General features: G+C 62.0%; 3 protein-coding genes across 7 annotated transcripts in view; 1 reads left to right on the top strand and 2 right to left on the bottom strand.

Moving 5' to 3' along the window:
- Nucleotides 1–580: 580 nt before the first annotated feature.
- Nucleotides 581–1,780, top strand: RXFP4 (relaxin family peptide/INSL5 receptor 4). Its single transcript, XM_006266486.1, has one exon. The coding sequence runs from the start codon at nucleotides 581–583 to the stop codon at nucleotides 1,778–1,780; it is 1,200 nt and encodes a 399-aa protein (XP_006266548.1).
- Nucleotides 1,781–8,947: 7,167 nt separating this feature from the next.
- Nucleotides 8,948–10,511, bottom strand: LOC102560159 (tyrosine-protein kinase Fes/Fps). Its single transcript, XM_059719085.1, has 3 exons — nucleotides 9,749–10,511; nucleotides 9,176–9,304; nucleotides 8,948–9,040 (listed from the first exon to the last, which is right to left on the bottom strand). The coding sequence occupies exons 1-3, from the start codon at nucleotides 10,094–10,096 to the stop codon at nucleotides 8,948–8,950; spliced, it is 570 nt and encodes a 189-aa protein (XP_059575068.1). The 5' UTR covers nucleotides 10,097–10,511.
- Nucleotides 10,512–11,183: 672 nt separating this feature from the next.
- ARHGEF2 (Rho/Rac guanine nucleotide exchange factor 2) overlaps nucleotides 11,184–18,398 on the bottom strand; it is a 59,678-nt gene continuing 52,463 nt past the window's right edge. For all 5 annotated transcript variants that reach the window (XM_014604652.3, XM_014604651.3, XM_059719153.1 and 2 more), the window contains 13 exons: nucleotides 17,645–17,762; nucleotides 17,052–17,309; nucleotides 16,612–16,688; nucleotides 16,203–16,372; nucleotides 15,796–15,863; nucleotides 15,492–15,683; nucleotides 15,016–15,117; nucleotides 14,611–14,678; nucleotides 14,293–14,334; nucleotides 14,085–14,135; nucleotides 13,053–13,451; nucleotides 12,301–12,481; nucleotides 11,184–12,210 (listed from right to left, as the gene is read on the bottom strand). In XM_014604652.3, coding sequence (XP_014460138.3) covers nucleotides 12,125–12,210; nucleotides 12,301–12,481; nucleotides 13,053–13,451; nucleotides 14,085–14,135; nucleotides 14,293–14,334; nucleotides 14,611–14,678; nucleotides 15,016–15,117; nucleotides 15,492–15,683; nucleotides 15,796–15,863; nucleotides 16,203–16,372; nucleotides 16,612–16,688; nucleotides 17,052–17,309; nucleotides 17,645–17,762 — 1,812 coding nt within the window. In that variant the 3' untranslated portion in view covers nucleotides 11,184–12,124. The remainder of the gene's footprint in view (nucleotides 12,211–12,300; nucleotides 12,482–13,052; nucleotides 13,452–14,084; nucleotides 14,136–14,292; nucleotides 14,335–14,610; nucleotides 14,679–15,015; nucleotides 15,118–15,491; nucleotides 15,684–15,795; nucleotides 15,864–16,202; nucleotides 16,373–16,611; nucleotides 16,689–17,051; nucleotides 17,310–17,644; nucleotides 17,763–18,398) is intronic.

Here is an 18,398-nt window from a genome sequence, read left to right as displayed (position 1 = left end):
GAAGGCAGCGACTCTGGTAATGGGTACGTACAGCGCCTAGCACAGCGTGTCTGTTTCCTGTTGGCGATCCCTGGGTGAAAAGACAGCCTTGGCCCCATGTGGGCAGCAGCTTGGGGATCCCAGCAGGGTCCAATTGGGGCATTTACTGGTGAACAAGCCTCTCGGACACCTCCAGGGGCATTTATTTACCCCTGCAGGGGCAAGATGCTACCCGTGCCACACAGCTGCAGGGGCCCTGCCCTCCTCCTACCTGGCTTGCCTGCCTGCTTTATAGTCGGGCCTTGACATTTGCTCCAGATAAGCATTAGATAAACATCTGAACAGATTGTTCGGGGTGGGGGGGGAGTCACCTGCGCGGCCCCTCCCGCGGGCCCGGCCCCTTGATAAGGCCAGGGCTGCCCGGGGCTGTCCTGCCTTCGAGCAAGCAGTGGCTGGGATCCTGCTGGGGATCCTGCTCTGGGAGAGGAGATGCAGGAGCCCTGACCCTCACCCAGGAGCCAGGATCCACCCCCTGGATCACGCCGGCTTAGAGGTGAGCTAAGGATTGTGTGCTCGGCGCTGTACATCTCAGCCGGGAAGCATGCCAGCGGGTGGGACTCAGGAGTCCGGCTGGCTCAACAGCTCCAGGAACAGCTCCCTCCCAGACGCCTGGGACCTGAGCGATGAAGGCGCGCTACCGGCTGACGGCATCTGGGCCCTGCGGCTGCTGGTCTCTGGGGTGTACTCGGCCGTGTGCGGTGCGGGGCTGCTGGGCAATGGGCTGGTGCTCTACCTGCTGCAGGCGCGCCAGGCCCGGCCGGGTCCTGCCATCGACGTCTTCGTCTTCAGCCTGGCGCTGGCCGACTTCCACTTTGCCCTGACGCTGCCTTTCTGGGCCGTGGAGACGGCGCTGGACTTCCGGTGGCCTTTCGGCCCGGCCATGTGCAAGCTGGTTCTCACCCTCACCATTCTCAGCGTCTACGCCAACGCCTTCCTCCTCACCACCATGAGCATAGCCCGCTACTGCTCTGTGGCCTCGGCCATCAGGCCTGGCCACAAGCTGACGCCCGCTGCGGCCCGCTGGATCTCTGCCTGCCTGTGGCTGGCTGCCGCGGTGGCCACTGCACCCACCACGGTTTTCGCCACAGTGGCAGAGGTGGCCGGAGAGCGGCTCTGCTTGCTCAAGTTCCCCAGCCCGCGCTGGTTGGGTCTCTACCACCTCCAGAAGGTGCTCCTGGCCTTCGCCGGGCCGCTGACTGCCATCTCTGTCTCCTACCTGCTGCTCCTTGGCTTCCTCCGGCGGCACCGTGTCGGTGCCCGGGCTCACTGTGGGCACCGGGACCGCGTGGCCGCTTCGGTGCGGCTGATGGTGGCTGCCTTCTTCGTGTGCTGGTTCCCCAACCAGGCCGTGACCTTCTGGGGGGCGCTGGTCAAGCTGCGGGCTGTGCCATGGAACAGCAGCTTCTACGTGCTGCACACCTACGTCTTCCCCCTCACCACGTGCCTGGCACACAGCAGCAGCTGCCTCAACCCCGTGCTCTACTGCCTCATGCGCCGGGAATTTCGGCGGGCGCTGAAGGAGGTCAGCGGAAAGCTGCTGGCCATGCCCGCCTGCCTCTGTTGCCCACAGGAGGAGCAGCCGCCAGTCGCCGTGCTCCTGAGCCCACGGGACAGCCCCAGTGGCGCCGTGCTAGGGGCCGAGAAGGGGTACACCTTGATGTCCACCAGCACCACTGCCCTGGATCCCAGAGCCAGGGACAATGCCCAGCCTGGGGAGGCAGGGATGGGAGCCGCTGAGTGAAAGCCCAGGACCGGGTGGAGGACACTGGGTGCTCCTGGCATCGCCCATGCCAGGAGTTGGTGCCCACACTGCTGGCATCTAGCCAGCCGTGGGTTCTTGGCATCTCCAGCCAGCCGTTCGGCGATGTCCCAGCTCCTAAAGGCCTGGGCAGGTTTCTTTTGCTTGGATTCTCCTCCTTCCAGCTGCCTCAGGAAGGGCAAAGCATCTCTCAATCTGGGCCGTGTCCCCACAGCACCATCTCCAAGCCCCCAGCCCATGCCAGCCTCAGCGATGCTGCATGGCACCACCACTGAGCGCAGGCGAAGGAGGGTCTTCCCTGCAAATGGACACATCTCTTGGCCCCTCAGCCCGCACTGACTGCAGAGACCTGGCAGGCTCAGTGCACGGGAGCAGGGCTGGAAATCCAGGAGGGTTGGTTGCTCTGTAGTTACCACCTCCGCAGGGACACAGCCTAGATCTGGAGCATAGTCCAACAGGCCAGCTTCCCAGCTCACAGGCTCCCACAAGTACCGATGGACTCCAAACAGTCTCAAAGTCTAAACCCGGGTGGGACTGTGGCTTGCGCAGCCCGTAGCAGAGCAGAGATTAATGAGAGACTGTGCAGGGCCCTGGCATGTGGTTCATCCTTGCGCTCCTGCGTGCTTGGGAACGCAGCGTCCTTGTGCCAAGGACAGGCATGCAGCCAGACTCCTTTGGTGGCACATTGGCACCCGTGGGGTTAAACTGCTGCCCTCTGAGAGCTACTAAAGTCCAACAGGACTGTGCACGGGAGAGGGAGAACAGGGCAGAAGTTTGGGTTGATTTCCCATCGAAATGGTTAAATCACACTTCTCTAGGGATAAAGGCACTCTAATACCAGGGTGCTACCTTCCCCCTCCCTAGTGGGCCCTTCTCCCTCTGCCCAGGTATCACAAGAGGCTCTTCCACGTTAATTAACTTGTGTTAATTAAACCAGCCGCCTAGGAACCATGACGCACTTTCCTGGCCAACGTGCTCCTGGCTTTGGGACGCACCCACATGTGAGCGCAATAAAGGATCAGCCATCAAGGGGGAAGTTTCAGCAGGGTGATAAGCTCTGTGGCCTGGGAAAAAACCTGTTGTCCCAGGCCCTGGTGAGGACAGATTTTCTGTTTACCCAAAGGTAATTTTTATGGCAGGAAAGTGCATAGCACTGATTGCCTGGAGAAGCAGTGAGATACCAGGAAGGTAATTGCCCTGGTGTAAAGATAAAAGCAGAGACCCCATATCAATGCTTAGTGCCTCCATCAGCAGCAGGTTTGTTTCCCACCGAGATCACAGGCCTCCAAATGAATGGGCTGGTTTTTCCGCAAGCTCAGTGGGCTCAGCCATGACCCTCAGGATTGCAGTGGGCACAGCAAACCAGCAACCGCTAACCCCATGCCAATGCTGCGTTAAATAGATGTGTTGTAAAACCAGCCATTGAGGGGTCCCACATCTCCTCATGACCCACAAATGCGTTGGCTGGGCAGCTCCGGGATCTGGCCACGGCTAAAAGGGAACATGGTGAGTGCCATGCGAGGGCTCACGTGGAGTTTAAAGCTCCACAAAGGGGCTGGGAACGTGAATTACCCCTGGGATGGGGAGAATGGGGCGCAGGGGGAAGCGGGGCTGGAGTCACGTGGTGGCCTGCACTGTTGCGGTGGGCCGAGACGCTCCACCCCAGAGCTGGCTGCATTGCAAGGGTGAGAGAAGGGATTCCTCTCCGTACAGACTGCACCGGAGGAGGGGCGTTACACACACATGCACACATGTGCACACACACGCACACCATCCTCTCACCAACATTATTTGGCAAAGGGAATTACAGCAAGCAGCAAGGCGGGCACTAGAAGGGGTCTCAAGACACCTGGGTTCCCTCCCTGGCTCCTGCCCTTCCCACCTTGACCAAGCCACTTCTTTCCTTTGTGCCTCAGTTTCCCCCTTCCCAGACCTTCCAGGGCTGGGAGCTCTTTGCAGGACAGCCTGTGCTTCTGCCATGACCTGGGATGAGGCCCTGCCCTCAGGCAGCCTCTGGGCTCAGAGCACCCTGGGGTGGAAATAGCAGGCCGTCCTTGGTGGGTGCGGTGCTGGCTGTACCCCCAGCCAGGCTCTGTCTGGTGCTGAAGACACCCTCACCCCCACCAGCAACCTCTGACATGAGGCCTCGCACCCCTAGGATAGCTCAGCCTGGGGGACAGTGCCCCATTGCCCCCAGCTCCTTCCCTGCCTGCCAGCGCCATGTTGGCCACCCATGGGAGAATGAGGCTTGGTGCGCTAGGTACTGTACATGCCCATGGCCCACCACAGGGAGCCTGGAACCTCGATCTATGAGGCTGATGCCCATTGCATGGCTGGGGAAACTGAGGCACGGAGACAAGAAGGAACTCAGGCATGGGGGAATCCTGGATCTCCTGTCCCCTGCCCTAACCACTGGGATGCCCTCCTCTTTATCCAAGAGGGGAACTAGAGGCAGCTCTTCCGGGGAAGGAAGGGCTGGGCTTCCACCTGGAGAGAACTGGGTTCAAAGCCTGGTGCTCCCACAACTCTTCCCTTATGGGGAGGCTGCCACAGCCGCAGAAACACCTCCTCCCTCCCCACCAGCCTCCATCCTGTCCCAGGGGCAAGAAGCGGGGTCCTAAACTTCACTGCTTCACCCATCCTGGCCCCTCTGCTGGCCACAGAGGCAGTGCCATGGCTGCCCGGAGCCTCCCTTCTCTGGGGGCTGCAGACTCGCATCTCCCTGAAGCAGCCACTCGGCTTCCTCTGCAGTCACAGGGCTCCGGGCGCAGGAGATTCCAGGAGCTGAGACCCACGACCCCATCGGCCTTCGCTGGGAAGGGGAGAAGATGGAGCCCAGCCCCTACTCTCCAGCTGGAGAAGCATCAACCTCCCAGCAGCCCCACTCCTGGCTGGCCAGGTCAGGATTTGAACCCCGGACCCTTCTGGCAGGGGGTCCCACAGGTCACCTTCTCCCTGGGTTTCACCTGCAATAAGGGGCTGCCTCCTAGCTCTTATCTTTGTGCTGCTCCACAAAGAGCTCCCAGCCCAGGAAGAACTGGGGGGAAACTGAGGCACAGAGGGAACAAGTAGCTTGCCCTAGGTCACCTGGCTGGGAAGGGCAGGGGACTGGGCAGGAACCCAGGTGCCCCGAGACCCCTTCTTGCACCCGCCTTGCTGCTTAGGGCAATTCCCTTTGCCAAATAACACTGGTGTTATGTTGTGTGTAGCTGGGGCAGGGGGACGAGGCTGCCCCTGTCCCCAGGCACTAGGACCAGCCCTGCATGGAGAACCCGCTGGGTTCCCGTGGGGCCCAGAGCTTCCTTTCTCTACCTCCGGTGCCTCCAAATCCTCCCCGAGCCTGGAGCAAAGCCCTGCAAGGAGCCTGGAGGGGAGGGGACCAACCCCAGCTGGGCATAAACCAGCACAATTGTTTAATTGCCCAGTGAACGCCCTCCTGCCAGCCCCCCCTAGACAGCAGGGGCCTGGGGTATAATTGGGCTGTTCTAGTCGCTGGAGCACAATGAGTTTTAATTTCCTCCCTGCCATTTAACGAGCTGGCAGCAGGGGCTCCTTCGTGCCCAGCTGCAGTAATTACTGCCTGGCTCTTTCCGGGGGAGCTGCTTTGCCATCGCTCCAAGTGTTTGCCCCAGACAAACAGCTGCTAATGAGCCCTCCCAGCTCACCCGGGATGGCCAAGTTGGGGGGCTCTGGATCAGGGCACCCCCACTCTGCTGTGGGGGGGTTTGCCCAGGGGATTTGGGATCCACGCAGCATGGAGCAAATCACTACAGCTAGAAAAGGTCTGAGGGAGACATGATCATAGGATCAGGGGCTGGAGGCCATGCAGCTCCAAGCACGGCAGGGAGCAGCTAATGGGACCCGCATAGACTAAGGGATTTAGAGGCTTTATAGTGATTGCTCTGAGGGGGGGAGGCAGGGAGGGTCCAGCTGGGGCCATTGTCACTTGTCATCCTGCTGCAGCTGCATCAGCTCCCGGTGGATGGTGCCGAAGGAGGGCCGGAGGCTGGGCTGGGCTTCCCAGCACCGCAGCATCAGGTCGCAGAGCTCTGCTGGGCAGCGTGCCGGAGTTCGCAGCCGCAGCCCTGCCCGGGCCAAGGGGGTCGGGAGGCGTCACCCCCCACCCCCATGATGTGCATTGGAGCAGAAAGCAGGACTGCCTGGTCCCAGCCCCCTGGGGAGAGGGGACAGGACCAAGGCCCTGCAGGGGAGGCAGTGGCAGAGCTGGAGTCGCACCCCGCCAATCTCCCCACATCTGGTGCCTGGCCCAGCCACTCACCGTGCTGCGTCTGGCTCAACACCTGCTTGCTGGACAGGCCGGGGTAGGGTGCAGCCCCCAGACTGAAGATCTCCCAGAGCAGGACCCCGTAGCTCCAGATGTCACTCTCCGTCGAGTACCGACCTGTCACAGAGAGGGAGTGAGCCCCGGTCCTGGTGCTTTGAGCCCCACGGTGATGGGGGGGTTCAAAAAAAGAAGGGGTCCCTCAAATCTGCCACCCCTCCCTAACCCTCCCTTCCCAGTGCCCTAGGCAGCATGCTCTGCATATGCCCAGGCCCTCTGGCAGCTCCTTCCAGCCAAAGACCATCCAGCCCCCGAGCCCTCGACCTTCACTCAGCGCCTCTGGGGCTGTCCACTTGACCGGGACGTGCTTCCCGCTGCCATTGTCCTCCTGCCACGACAGGCCAAAGTTGCTGATCTTCAGCATGTTGCCTTCCCCCAACAGGCAGTGGTGGGCAGCCAGGGCCCTGTGGGGCAAGGGGGAGGATGGAGGTACCCAGGGAGCAGGTAGGAGGGTGTTGGGGGCTGTGGGTAGTAGGGGTCTCGGGCTGTCTCCCCTTGGCTGCAGCCCCCGGGGTCCTGTACCTGTGGACACAGTGGTGGCTGGCCAGGTAGGCCATGCCAGCGGCGGCCTGGATGGCAAAGCAGAGGAGGTCCTGCACCCACAGCCGGCAGCCCTCACAGCGGAGGAAGGACAAAAGATCCCCCCCTGGAAGGCAGGGACATCAGCGGGGCATACAGCCAGTAAGCCTTTCCCCAGCCAAGGCTGAATTTGAACCCACAGCCTCCTGGGCATGACTGCATGGATGTAGGGGGAGGGTGGTATTGCACCAAGCATGGCGATGAAGAGAGGGGGACCCAGCTCACCCGTCACCAGCTCCATGACAATGAAGACGGGCAGCTGGCGGGCACAGGCGCCCACAACACGGACGATGTTGGGGTGGCGGTACCGTCTCAGTGTCCTGGCAGGGGGCAGAGACACAGAAGCATCATCCACACTCATGCCTCTTGGCTGCAATGCATCTGCTGCCCCAAGCTTGGGGAGGGGGGAAAAAACCCTAGGGATCCCCCCAAGATGAGCTGAGATAAAACGCCCAGCCAGAGCCCTGAGGCCTGAGATGTCCACACTGCAGAGCCCCAGTTCAGGGGCAGTCCCTCAGTCCCAGGCTGACCTGGCCTGCTGAAGGAACCGGGCCTTGGTCTCCGGGCTTTGGGGCTCCCTGCAAATCTTCACGGCCACGGGGGTGTTGTCATGCAACAGGCGCCCACTGTACACCTCCCCGAAACTGCCCTGTGGGGTGAGGGAGAGGGAGGGGAGAGGTCCAAGTGGTCTGGACATGGGCAACCAGAGCAGGAAGAGAGCGCAGTGGGCACTGCCACGTGGGCAAACCCAGCTGGGTCCTTGCTCCCCCAGAGCTAGTTGCAGGGGGGAAAGGGCCGGACAGTGTTACCAAGGGTCAGCCACCAGACTTGGGACAGCTTTGGGTGACCTCGGCTTCGGGCACGGCTCTGGGCACAATGGAGCCAGGCTCTGGCCAGCCAGCAGCAGTTCCTGTGCAGCCCAGGGCAAGATTTCATAGATTTTATAGACATTAGGGGCTGGAAGGGACCTCGCAAGATCATCAAGTCCAGCCCCCTGCCAGAGGCAAGAAGTCTGCTGGGGTCAAATAATCCCAGCAAATGCCTTTTGAATGAGTCCAGAGTAGGTGCTGGCACCACCTTTGAGGGGAGTCTGTTCCAGACCTTGGACACTCAGATTGTAAACATTTTTTTCCTTATGCCAAGTCTGAATCGTCTGTCTAGAAGTTTGTGGCTGTTAGACCTAGTTATCCCTTGGGGAGCCCTGGTGAACAGCTGTTCTCCCAGATCCTGATACCCCCCCCCTTATGTACTTATAGGCAGCCACCAAGTCCCCCCTGAGCCTTTGCTTCTCCAGGCTGAAGAGTCCCAAGTCCCTCAGCCCATGAACAGCGCATGTCCCTGGAGGCAGGGGGGGGCACGGCAGTGGCAGGAGCATGGCGGTGGTAAGCGGGGCAGCTCCCACAGATGCCGCCAGTGCTGTCAGCAGCAGGGGTGGCGAGCGCCAACCAAGGGTTGGTGACCATCTGCAGCTGCAGCCAGCAGTGGTGGCAGCCAGCAGGGATCGCGGACCGCCCGCAGATGCCACCACCTTTTTGTAAGGATTGCTCTCCTGGCCTTTGATCATAAAGGTGGCTCTCCTCTGTACTCTCTCGAGCTTATCCACATCCCTCCTGAAGTGGGGGGCCCAAAACTGGATGCAGTACTCCAGCAGCACCTTCACTAAGGCTGAGTAGAGCGGGAGGATGACGTCTCTGCCTTTGCTTTGCCAACTGTGGCATCACGTGGATGGCTCATATTCATCTTGTGGTCAGTCGAGACCCCCTATTTTCTTTCGGTTGCAGTGCTAGTGAGCGTAGCACTGCTGAGCCTGTAAGTATGATGCTGGTTTTTCCTCCCACGGTGGAGCACCCTGCACTTCTCAACATTCAGTGCCATCAGGTTTTGGTCTGCCCACCTTGTGAGCCTGTCTAGGTCGTCCTGTATCCCCACCCTATCCTCCAGTGTGACCACCTTCCCCCATAGTTTAGTGTCATCTGCAAACTTTGCCAGTCCACATCTGACACCCGAATCCAGATCATTTATGAAGATGTTGAAGAATACTGGCCCGAGTACTGAGCCCCGAGGGACACCACTGCGCCAAGTTGATTTGCTCCCATCAACTAATCCTCTTTGGGTCTGACCCTGGAGCCAGTTCCCACACTGCGCTCTCTCCAGCGGGGCAGATGGCAGTGGCTCAGTCACGGACAACCAGGCCCGATGCTGGAGCTGATCCCCGGACCATTCCCCCCTTATGGAGAACCCGGCTGGGGCATTGCGGCTTCACTCACGCAGCCCAGCAGCTCCCCTAGCACCACGTCCTCCAGGCCCAGGTCCCATTTCGCCTGCAATAGAGGAAACCTTTGGATGGGTGTGATCCTGCCCCATCACCCTGAACCCTCATGATGGAGACCCCCAGCACATTTTGGCAGCCCCGGCTCTCTCCCCACCGCCCATACCCTGGGTCCAGGCCGGTTTACCTTGATCACAGGCTGGCGCAGGAGAAAGGGGCACTTCTGGGTGAGCCCCTGGTGCGACTGCAGGTAGAGATGGATCAGGGCAGGGATGCTGGGAGCGGCAGCACCCATGGGGTCCAAGCAGTACTGGCCCTGGGAGGGGGAGGACATGGGGCAGCGGGGTTGCCGTACATGAGGCCTTGAGGTCTATGGGGAATCAGAACCCAGCTACGTGTGTCATGAGCCCCGTACTGCTCATGAACCAAGGGCAATTCTCCTTCAGGAGGGGAAGCTGGAGGATCCATGTTCTAACCATGAAGCTCTCCCAGAGCCAGTGCCGGGCAGTGGGGCAATGGCGGTGAGACCCAGGCAGCCCCTGGCTGATTACCATCAGACACACCCGCCTATCTAAGGGTCTCAGAGGGCACCTGATAGGGCCAGAGGCAGGGGCTCCTCTGGGTTGTGCAGAGTCCTGGCTGTGGGATGGGCCCCTTGACTCACAGCAGCAAATCAGCATCGCTGCTCCCATTGTACAGGTGGGCAAATTGAGGCTTGGGACTAGAACCTGGGGCTAGACCCCCCCCCCCAAGCCCTTACATTGCAGCTCTGGATGATGAAGTGTCGACACTGCCCTCCAGCCATCAGGGATAGGACACACTTGTCCGGCTGTCCTTGGCTTTCCCTCACCAAGAAGTCGCCCTCACCTGCCAGCAGGGCCAGGGCCTCCTGCCGGGGGATGGAGCCGTGGTACCAGTCCTGTTGGCTCAGGGGCTTCTGGGCTGCCGGGACCAGAGGCACTGGAGGGGGTAGCTTGCAGGGGTGAGGAAAGAGAGCAGAGAAGGGGCAGGTCAGAGGCTTGGCCCCAGCCCAGCACCTGGCCCTGCTTGCTGGCGGCTCCTTGATCTCCCCATACCCGGATGGGCCGGAGGGGACGCAGCTGGGCATAGCCGCAGCCCCAGGCCTGCTTATGGCAGGCAGCGCAGGTCATCCTTCAGCTGCTCGCAGCATGTACAATCCCACCCTGCAGCCTCCTGGGAATGACTGGGGGTGGGGGGGCACCATGACATCATTAGGGGACATTATGATGCTACAATGACTTCAGCGACATTGGATGTCACCATGGGTGACCGGGGATCCCCTGGGTCAGAGGGACAGGGCAGCCAGCAGCTTGCCAAGAGGTCTGGGTCTCCTACACCATCCCCTTTGTAACCTGCCCCCCTCCCGCCCCCAGCAGCACAGAGGTGCCTTTGGGGGGTGTCTGGAAGTCTCTGGGCCTTGGAAGCAGGATTGGGCTCCCCTGGTGCTGTGCTCCCAGCACCCCCAGAGGCCGGGCATGTGGGCAGGGCCCAGCCCCTTTGGTCTGCACTTTGCTGGCTGGGGGTGGCGGGTGGGGAAGGTACCAAGCTGCTCAGTTTTCCTTCCTGGGTGCTTCTGAGGAGGAGGGGATTGAGGACCCCAGGCAGGGATCTAGGCTGGACCCTGCCTCTGCCACCATTGCTCTGCTGGGCCCTTGGGGAGTCACTTAGTGCCAAGTTTGCATAGTGGAGCTCAGCGAGGCTGTCACTACAGCCCAGGGCTGGGGCCGAGCTGCCAGAAACCCCCCTCCCCTTGCCTCCCACATTGGGGACTGACCTCCCCTATTCAGGCTGGGGGCATGTCAAGCCAAGGACCCTGTTTTGGGGAGTGTCCAGCTGCAGGAGCCAGGAGCGTCTGTCTGTCTATCTGTCCATGCATTCATCCATCCATTGGTGCTTCCATCCATCCATCCACCCACCCACCAGAGCATCCACCCACCAGGCCATCCATCCATCTCTAAAGTCACAAGGGCCAATGCAGGGGCCGATCACTGCCCCATCTCAACCCTGCAGTCCTGCAGCCAGGACTTTCTGCCCGTCCAACCCCCTTCCCTGCTCCCCACACAGCTTCCTCCCCATTCATCCCCATTGGTGGGAGAGACCGCGGGGTCCCAGCCGAGTCCAGGGAAACGAGGGGATGTCATAGACAGTCCGGATGGAAGGAAACGGAAGCAGAGCAGGGTTTGATCCTTTAATCGGGGGTTTCCCTCTTTGTACAGTGAAATCAACAGGAAGCCAACGTGGAGCCAATCCCCCCATCCCCCAACCCCATGACGGTCTAGGCATTAATTAACCCCCCAGTCCCCTTTGTAGCAGCAGCTTGGGGTGGTGCTGGGGCCTCCTGCTTGGCCATGGAGTGAGGGTCTGGGGGTTCCTGGGGCTGTTGGGGGTCCAGACGCTCCCCAGGAGGCTGCTGGATCACCTTTGGGGTGCAGGGAGGGGATTCAGGACCCGGCCCCTCCCCTGCCATAAAGGGCTCCAGACTTGGTGCCAAAGGGGGGTGACGCCGGGTGCATCTACCCCCCGCCACGCTGATGCCTCCGGGCTTTTCCCCCCAGGGAAAGGGTCTCTGGGATGCGGACCCCCCCCCAGCACTGAGATCCAGCCCCCTCTTACCCTTCTACATCACACTCATGAGCCTCCTGCTGCGAGGCCTTGTCGTTTCCATGAATGGGCTGCTGACACATGGGGACCTGTCCCCAGGGCCGCAGGTGCCCCCATAGTGTTGGCTTTGCAGCCAGGCCCCTCCAGATTAGAGTGAACCAGCTGGAACAGCCCCCGGGGCCAATGAAAAACACCTCCCCTGCCCTGCGAACGTAATAAATAAATTAATCTGCTTGGGAGCAGGGTGGGGGACCAAATTCAGCCCCTCCCCTGTCTTCTTGCAAGGGCCGGGGGCAATGGAGCCGGGGAGCAGAGAGAGACTCAAGCCCCAGCTCAGCCCAGCCAGAACGTGGTCCCCAGGAGGGGGGGCCTGGCATTGGCGCCCCCTCCCCTTGGTCTCAGGATGGGCCCCCCAGTGCCCCGTGCAGTCCCATGCAGGGAAGCAGCTGTTGCCCTGGTGGGTCCAGGCACCGGTGCTGGTCCAGGGGTCGGGTGGGGGGTGGCACCCCCATCTCTAGCTGTCCGAGGGAGCCCCTTCACCATCCCGCAGCTCCTGGCTGCTCTCCACCTCCTCAGGAATGTCCTGCATCCGGGGGAAATCTGGGAGAGACAGAAGCAGCCATCAGTGCCCCCAGCCTGTGACCCCAGCTGATGCCCCCCACCCCACAAGGGGCACCTGGTGGCACTAACCTCGAGGGCTGGAGGGCGGGGATGGGTGGGAGGCACTGGCCTCATCCTCGGAGAGCGGGTCTAGGTCATCATCACCCTCCTGCAGCCGCGCTGGGGGGGCCAGGAAGGTCGGCTCGTCCCGGGAGGAGCTGAAGGGGCGCGGGAACGGTGGGGACAGGCTCCCCTGGTCGCTGACATGGCTCTGGTGGGAGGAGAAGGTGCCATGAGCAAGGAGGCGGGAGCAGGGATTGAACTGGCAGCCTCAGCTCAGCAGCAGGATGCAACCCCCACCCCAAAGCCTAGACCCCTGGCCCCCACTTGGGGACCCAGTGAGCCTCCAGAGCTGAGACCCTCCAGGCTCATTGCACGCCCCAGAGCTTCCACCCTGCCCCCCGCCACCCTAACCCCCCAGTTCATTGTGGGAAAAGCACTAAGACCCACCAAGCTCATGGCACACCCCAGAGATGCTGATCTGTCCCCTGCTTCCCAACCTCCCCCAGTGCATTGTGAGAAGGGGAGCTGAGACGAGCCAAACTCATGGCATACTCAGCCGAGCCCCACCAGAGCATTGTGGGAAGGTGAGCTTGAGACCCACAAAACTCACTGCATGCCCCTGCTCCCCAGGGCATTGTGGGAAGGGGAGCTGAGACCTTGGAGGTTCCACTCTGCTTCCCCTGGTGCACTGTGGGAAGGGGAGCTGAGACCCACAAAACTCATGGCACCCCCTTGTCCCCCCCAGCAGCCACCACAGCTCATCGTGGGAGGCACAGTACCTGGGGTGGGGTGAAGCTAAGGTACAGGGCATCCCCGGCGGGCAAGCTCCGTCGCCGAGGGTCTGGGACACGTCGGGCCCCGTCCAGCTGCCGCCGGGCCTGCTCCAGCTCCCGCTCCAGGCGCAGGCGGCTCTGCTCGCTGTCCCGCAGCCGCGTCTCCAGCAGCCCCACCTCCTGCACCTTGTCCTGGCACAGTTGGCGGCAGCGGGCCAGCTCCTCCTGCACCAGCGTGTGCTGCCGCTGCAGCAACCCCAGCTCCGTGCTGCCCCGCTCGGGTGCCCGTGGCCCTGGGGCCATCCCCTCACCCGCCTGGGACCCTGCGCGGCTCAGGCGCTCCCGCCGCTCCAGCCCCTCCTGCAGCCGTAGCTCCAGCAGCGTGTCCTGCTGCGCCACGATGGCCTGGGAGGAAAGTGGGGCATGAGTGGGGCGGGCCTCCAGCCCCAGCCCATAATGCATTGCTGTGGGGCACCCAGGGTGGGCTCCCCACCACCTCCAGTGCATTGTGGGAAGGGAGGTTGAGACCCACCCCAAACTCACTGCATGTACCCTGCTATCCCCAGTGCATTGTGGGAAGGAAGGCTGAGACCCACCAAACTCATGCCATACTTGCTACCCCAGTGCACTGTGGGAAGCAATGCTGAGACCTGCCAAATTCATTGCACATCCCTGTCACCTGCAGTGCATTGTGGGAAAAGAGGGTGAGACCCACCAAAATCATGGCATACCCCTGCTCCCTGCTAGTCTGCCCAGGTTGCGACCCCTGCTCCAGTCAGCATCTAGGTCCCCACCACCCCCAGCACTCCCTCCAGGACCCCCAGGTCAATGCCCCCGTGTCTAGGTGCCACCCCAGACCTTAAGCCTGGGGTCTGGAGGAGGTGGCGGGGTGAGACACGAGAGGGCTGGGAGCCTGGACGCCTAGGTTCCCCAGGAGAGGAGTGGGGCTGAGCCTGTGTCCTGCTCCTGCCCTTGTGTACCCAGGGGAGCAGCAGTGCCCGCCTTGCCCACAGTGATGGGCCCAGCCCCTGCACTGACCTGCAGGCTGTGGATGGCAGTGTAGAGTGTCACGAAATGCTGGAGCACCTCCTGGGAGGGGGGAGAGGCAGCATCAGAGAAAGGGAGCTGGGGAAACTGAGGCACGGTGCTGGGGCTTGGGGGCACGATTCCCCCATAGCCACACAGCCAGGGATAGGACCCAGGTATCCTACACCCCGGACACTGCCCTGCCCTTTCATCTCCTCACCTCCTGTGGTCCCTTCTGCTGCAGCTGGTTTCCGTTCCCATCCTGGGGGGGCACAGGGAGGTCAGGCACAACCGAGCACGGTGCTCCCCACCCCCGGTGGCTCCGCCAACTGCAGAACCCAGGGGTCCCGGCTCACAACCCCTAGGCCGCTGCCCTGTGCCCCCAGCAAGCAGCACAACCCAGGCATCCGGGCTGAGCCAGCTGGGCTCTACAGACAGGGCCAAACCCAGCCTTGCAACTGCCCCCCTCCCATGCTGCAGATGGGGAAACTGAGGCACGGCTGCCCAAACTCACACAGCCCTCCCCACAGGGACTCACCCGGGGTGCGGTCTCGTGGTCAGGCCGGCTGAAGTCGAGGGTGCCGTTGTAAGGGCCAGCTTCACCATCTGCAGGGGGAGCAGATGATGAGTGGGGGGGTCATGGCCTCTCCTGGGCGGGGACCCACACACTGATGCCCCCCACCCGGGGCCCCAGTGAGACTCTGGCCTCCTCCAGACCCCCTGAGTGAGTTGACAGTGACACCCCCCTGGTCCATAACATGCAGGGAACTGCCCCCACCAACCAGGTCGGCCCCGCCCCGCCCCACTAACTGCCCCCTCAGATCAGAAATGCCCCCTCTTAGGGGCATCTGGGGCAGGTCTCTCTTGGGGTGACTGTCCCCATCACCCCCAGCCCTCTGCTGGGGTCCTGGGGGGTTCCTGCCCCACTCCTGGGGCCACATACTGGGTGCAGTGGTGGCAGTGGGGCTGGTGCCCCCGTCAGGGTCAAGCTGGCTGTGGTCCCGCTCCCGTCCAGTTCCCAGAATCAGGTCCTTGAGGCACTCCACTGTGGGCACAAAGAGGGGAGGGTGTGAGGCTGCTGAGGGGGGAGCCAGGAAGGACAGGGATCAGCTCCAGTTCAGGACACCTGGGTTCAATCCCTATCCCAGGCTCTCTGACCCTGCTTTGCTGCTTGCCTCAATTTTTCCACTTGTGAAATAGGAGCGCAGAGAAAGAGCCCTACACCCAGCTGGTGTCTTTGCAGGGTCCCCAAGATGGGGTCACCCCCTGATGTGAGAGAGGCTGAAACTTCTGCCTTGGGGCTCAAACCTCCCCCATTAAAGATACCCCCGGGGCAGCAGGTGATCCCAGTGCCCTTGTTCCTTCTGGGAGACCCAATGCCAGGCTAGATGGGCAGGTGGCTGCTAACTGGGGCAGTACCTTCACGGATGGCCTCCTGGATGAGCTTCTCTCCGCGAGGCACCTCAGCTGACTCGGAGCGGAAGAGGGTGCGGGGGCCAGGGGCAGGGGCCAACTCCTCCAAGCCACTCTGCAGATTCAGCATGTCGGTGAACATCATCACCTTCTCCTCCAGCAGCGCGGCCACTTCCTGGTCCACGTTGGCGATCCTGTCTGGGGGCCACGGGGCAGGGGTGGGGGTGAGCGCTGGGGGGGGTGGGGGGGCAGTGCTCAGGCACTGGGTGGGAGCTGGGAGGGGTCAGGTTGGGGCAGGGCCCCGCGGTACCTTTGAGCTTGCGCATGGAGGCCTCAGTCTCCGTCTCGATCAGTGGGAAGTCCTGGCGGCTGGGACAGCTGGCATGGAGCGGGCACTGCGTCACGGGCTGGCACAGCTCTGGCCCCAATGCCCCCAACTCCAGACCCCCTGTCCTGGGGGTCCCCAACCCATGTGCCCCTCATCCCAGACCCAATGCCCCTCCATGTCTCTCCCCCCAAGGCAGGCACGGATGTAAGCTGCCCCCTCTACCCCATCCCATCTCCCTATCCAGCCAGGTCCCCAGCACCCCTTAACCCCCAGCGACCCCCTCCCTGACAGCCAGGAGTCCCAGGAGGGGAAAACCAGGGGCTTCAAAACCCCTGCCCCCACTCCACCAGCAGTAGTAGACTTTTATCCCTCCAAGCCTGGCCACTCACAGGCTGACAGTGTGCTGGATGAGCCTCATCCAGGTGTTACGGTCTTCACGGGAGGCGGCATGCACCTCGTACATCTCGGGCGGCGCAGCGCTGATGAGGAACATGCCCTTCTCCTGGTTGGCGATGTCCCGCACAATGAGGTTTTGCAAGGAGATCACTGCCGGCTTGTCCTGCAAGAGATGGGGGTGGGGGGGAACCAGGCCTGGTCAGGGGGCTGGGGGAAGGACCCAGGAGTCCAGAGAGCTGGGCTTGCATGGGGAAACTGAGGCAAAGCCCAATGGGCAGCACAGGGGCACCAGTTCCAGGTAGGGGTCTGATGCCTTCTGCCCCAGGGGCTTCCACCTGGCTCCCAATCTGTCAGACAGACAGATGCCCCGCCAAAAAACCCCACTTAAGACCTGGCCCTCACCAAGGCAGGGAAGGTGAACTTCTGGTCCTTCTCCTGCAGGAAGATGAGCACATCGGTCATCAGCAGCACCAGCACGTCTGCAGGGGAGAAGCGGGACAGGGCATCACATTGGGGTGCAGGGGGTAGTGAATGGGGTGGCTCCGCTCCTGCCTGGGACTGTGACACCCCCAGAGCTCCCAACCTCTTAGCTCCCAACCCAGAACCCAGGGCAGCCCAGGGCCTGCCTGGTGACCACAGTGCCTGGGGTCAGAGGGTAGAGGGCCAGAAGTAAGATGGTAGGGGTACTGGGCCAGGGGTAAGAGGGGCCAGGGTTTAAGGGTCAAAGTCTAGGTTTCCCCCGAACTGCTTCCCGCCAGGCCCGGGGCTGGCGCAGAGGTGCAGGGCCACCAAGCTGTGACCCTGGGTTGCCCCCTGCCCCCCTGCCTTAACCCCCTACGCACCCTTGAAACGCCCAGTTGCCATCTTCCAGAGCAGGGAGCCATCGTGCACAAGGCGGCGCCGCAGCAGCTCGTCGCGCCCGAAGGCGGCGTTGCGGCCCTCCCAGGCCAGTAGGACCCGTGCCCGTCCGTCCAGGCGCCCATGGATCTCCCGCAGCCGTGCACTTTTTGCGCTGTCGTGCACCTCCTGGTCGATGGCTGACAGCAGGTCCTTGACCAGCACCAGCGCCGTGCTCAGGTCCTGCTGCTCCGCTTCATTCCCTGGGGGGGAAGGGTCAGCTGGGTTCCCCCTCTCTGGCTGGGGAGGCCCCTCTGGTGCTGCCAAGACCTGGCTTCTGCCCCCTACCCAGCTCAGATGCCCTGTCTCCAGGCCCCCTACCCTGGGGTCCCCAGCCCCAATATCCCTGTCCCCACTAACCAGTGCTGAGGGTCCACAGCCCCCTTGTTTGCCAGCCTGGGAGTCAGGTTCAATATCCCTCATAGCCCCCTCTCCTCCCACACCCACCTCCATCTGCCCTGGCTACCTGCCTGCCTCTCCTGCCCAGTGCCCCTTGCCTTGGCCCTGGTCACCTCCAGCCCAGCCCTGGCCCTGGCACCTTTGGAGTTCTGCAGGATGCGGTCAATGAGGACAGGGTACTTGGTGATCCTTTGCGTGACCAGCAGGATGCACTCAGGCACCCCGTGTCGCCGCAGCACCGGCAGGCGCGTCAGCTTCTGTGGGGGACACGGGTGCCTTGGTAAGGATCCAGCCCTCACCCACTCCCAGTCTGCTCGGCCCATTCCCCAGTTGGCCCAGCGCCCTCTCAGTTTGCCCCCGCCTGCTCCTGGCCTCACCCTAGAGCAACTGCTTTGCAAAAACACAGCTGCACTGAAGGGGGGGGGGGGCTCCCCACACACATGCACACACAGATGGGGAAACTAAGGCACAAAGCGGGATAGGACTCAGATGTCCTGACTCCCAGCCACACCCTGACCAAAGCTGTCACCCTCCAGCCCCAGACACTAAGGCCTCTGGTTCCTACGTGTGTGTGTGTGGGAACATGTGTGCATGGGAGGGAATGTGCATGTGGGGAAACGTGTGTGTGAGGGCAAACGTGTGTGTGGGGGAACACGTGTGTGGAGAACATGCTCGTGTATGGGGAAACATGTGGAGGAGCACATGTGTGTGGTGTACCATGCACTTGTGTATGGGGAACACGTGGGAGGGGCACGTGTGTGGGGGGCACCGTGTGTACGGGACTGCGTGTATGTATGGGAATATAGATATATTGGGGAAACTTGAGTGTAAGGGGGAATATGTGTGTGTGGGGGACATGTGTATGGGGAACATGTTTGTGGGGAACACCTGTG

This window comes from Alligator mississippiensis, chromosome 15, assembly GCF_030867095.1.
Source record: "Alligator mississippiensis isolate rAllMis1 chromosome 15, rAllMis1, whole genome shotgun sequence".
In the NCBI taxonomy this organism is placed as follows: Eukaryota; Metazoa; Chordata; order Crocodylia; family Alligatoridae; genus Alligator; species Alligator mississippiensis.
This window is presented reverse-complemented; position numbering and strand designations above follow the sequence as displayed.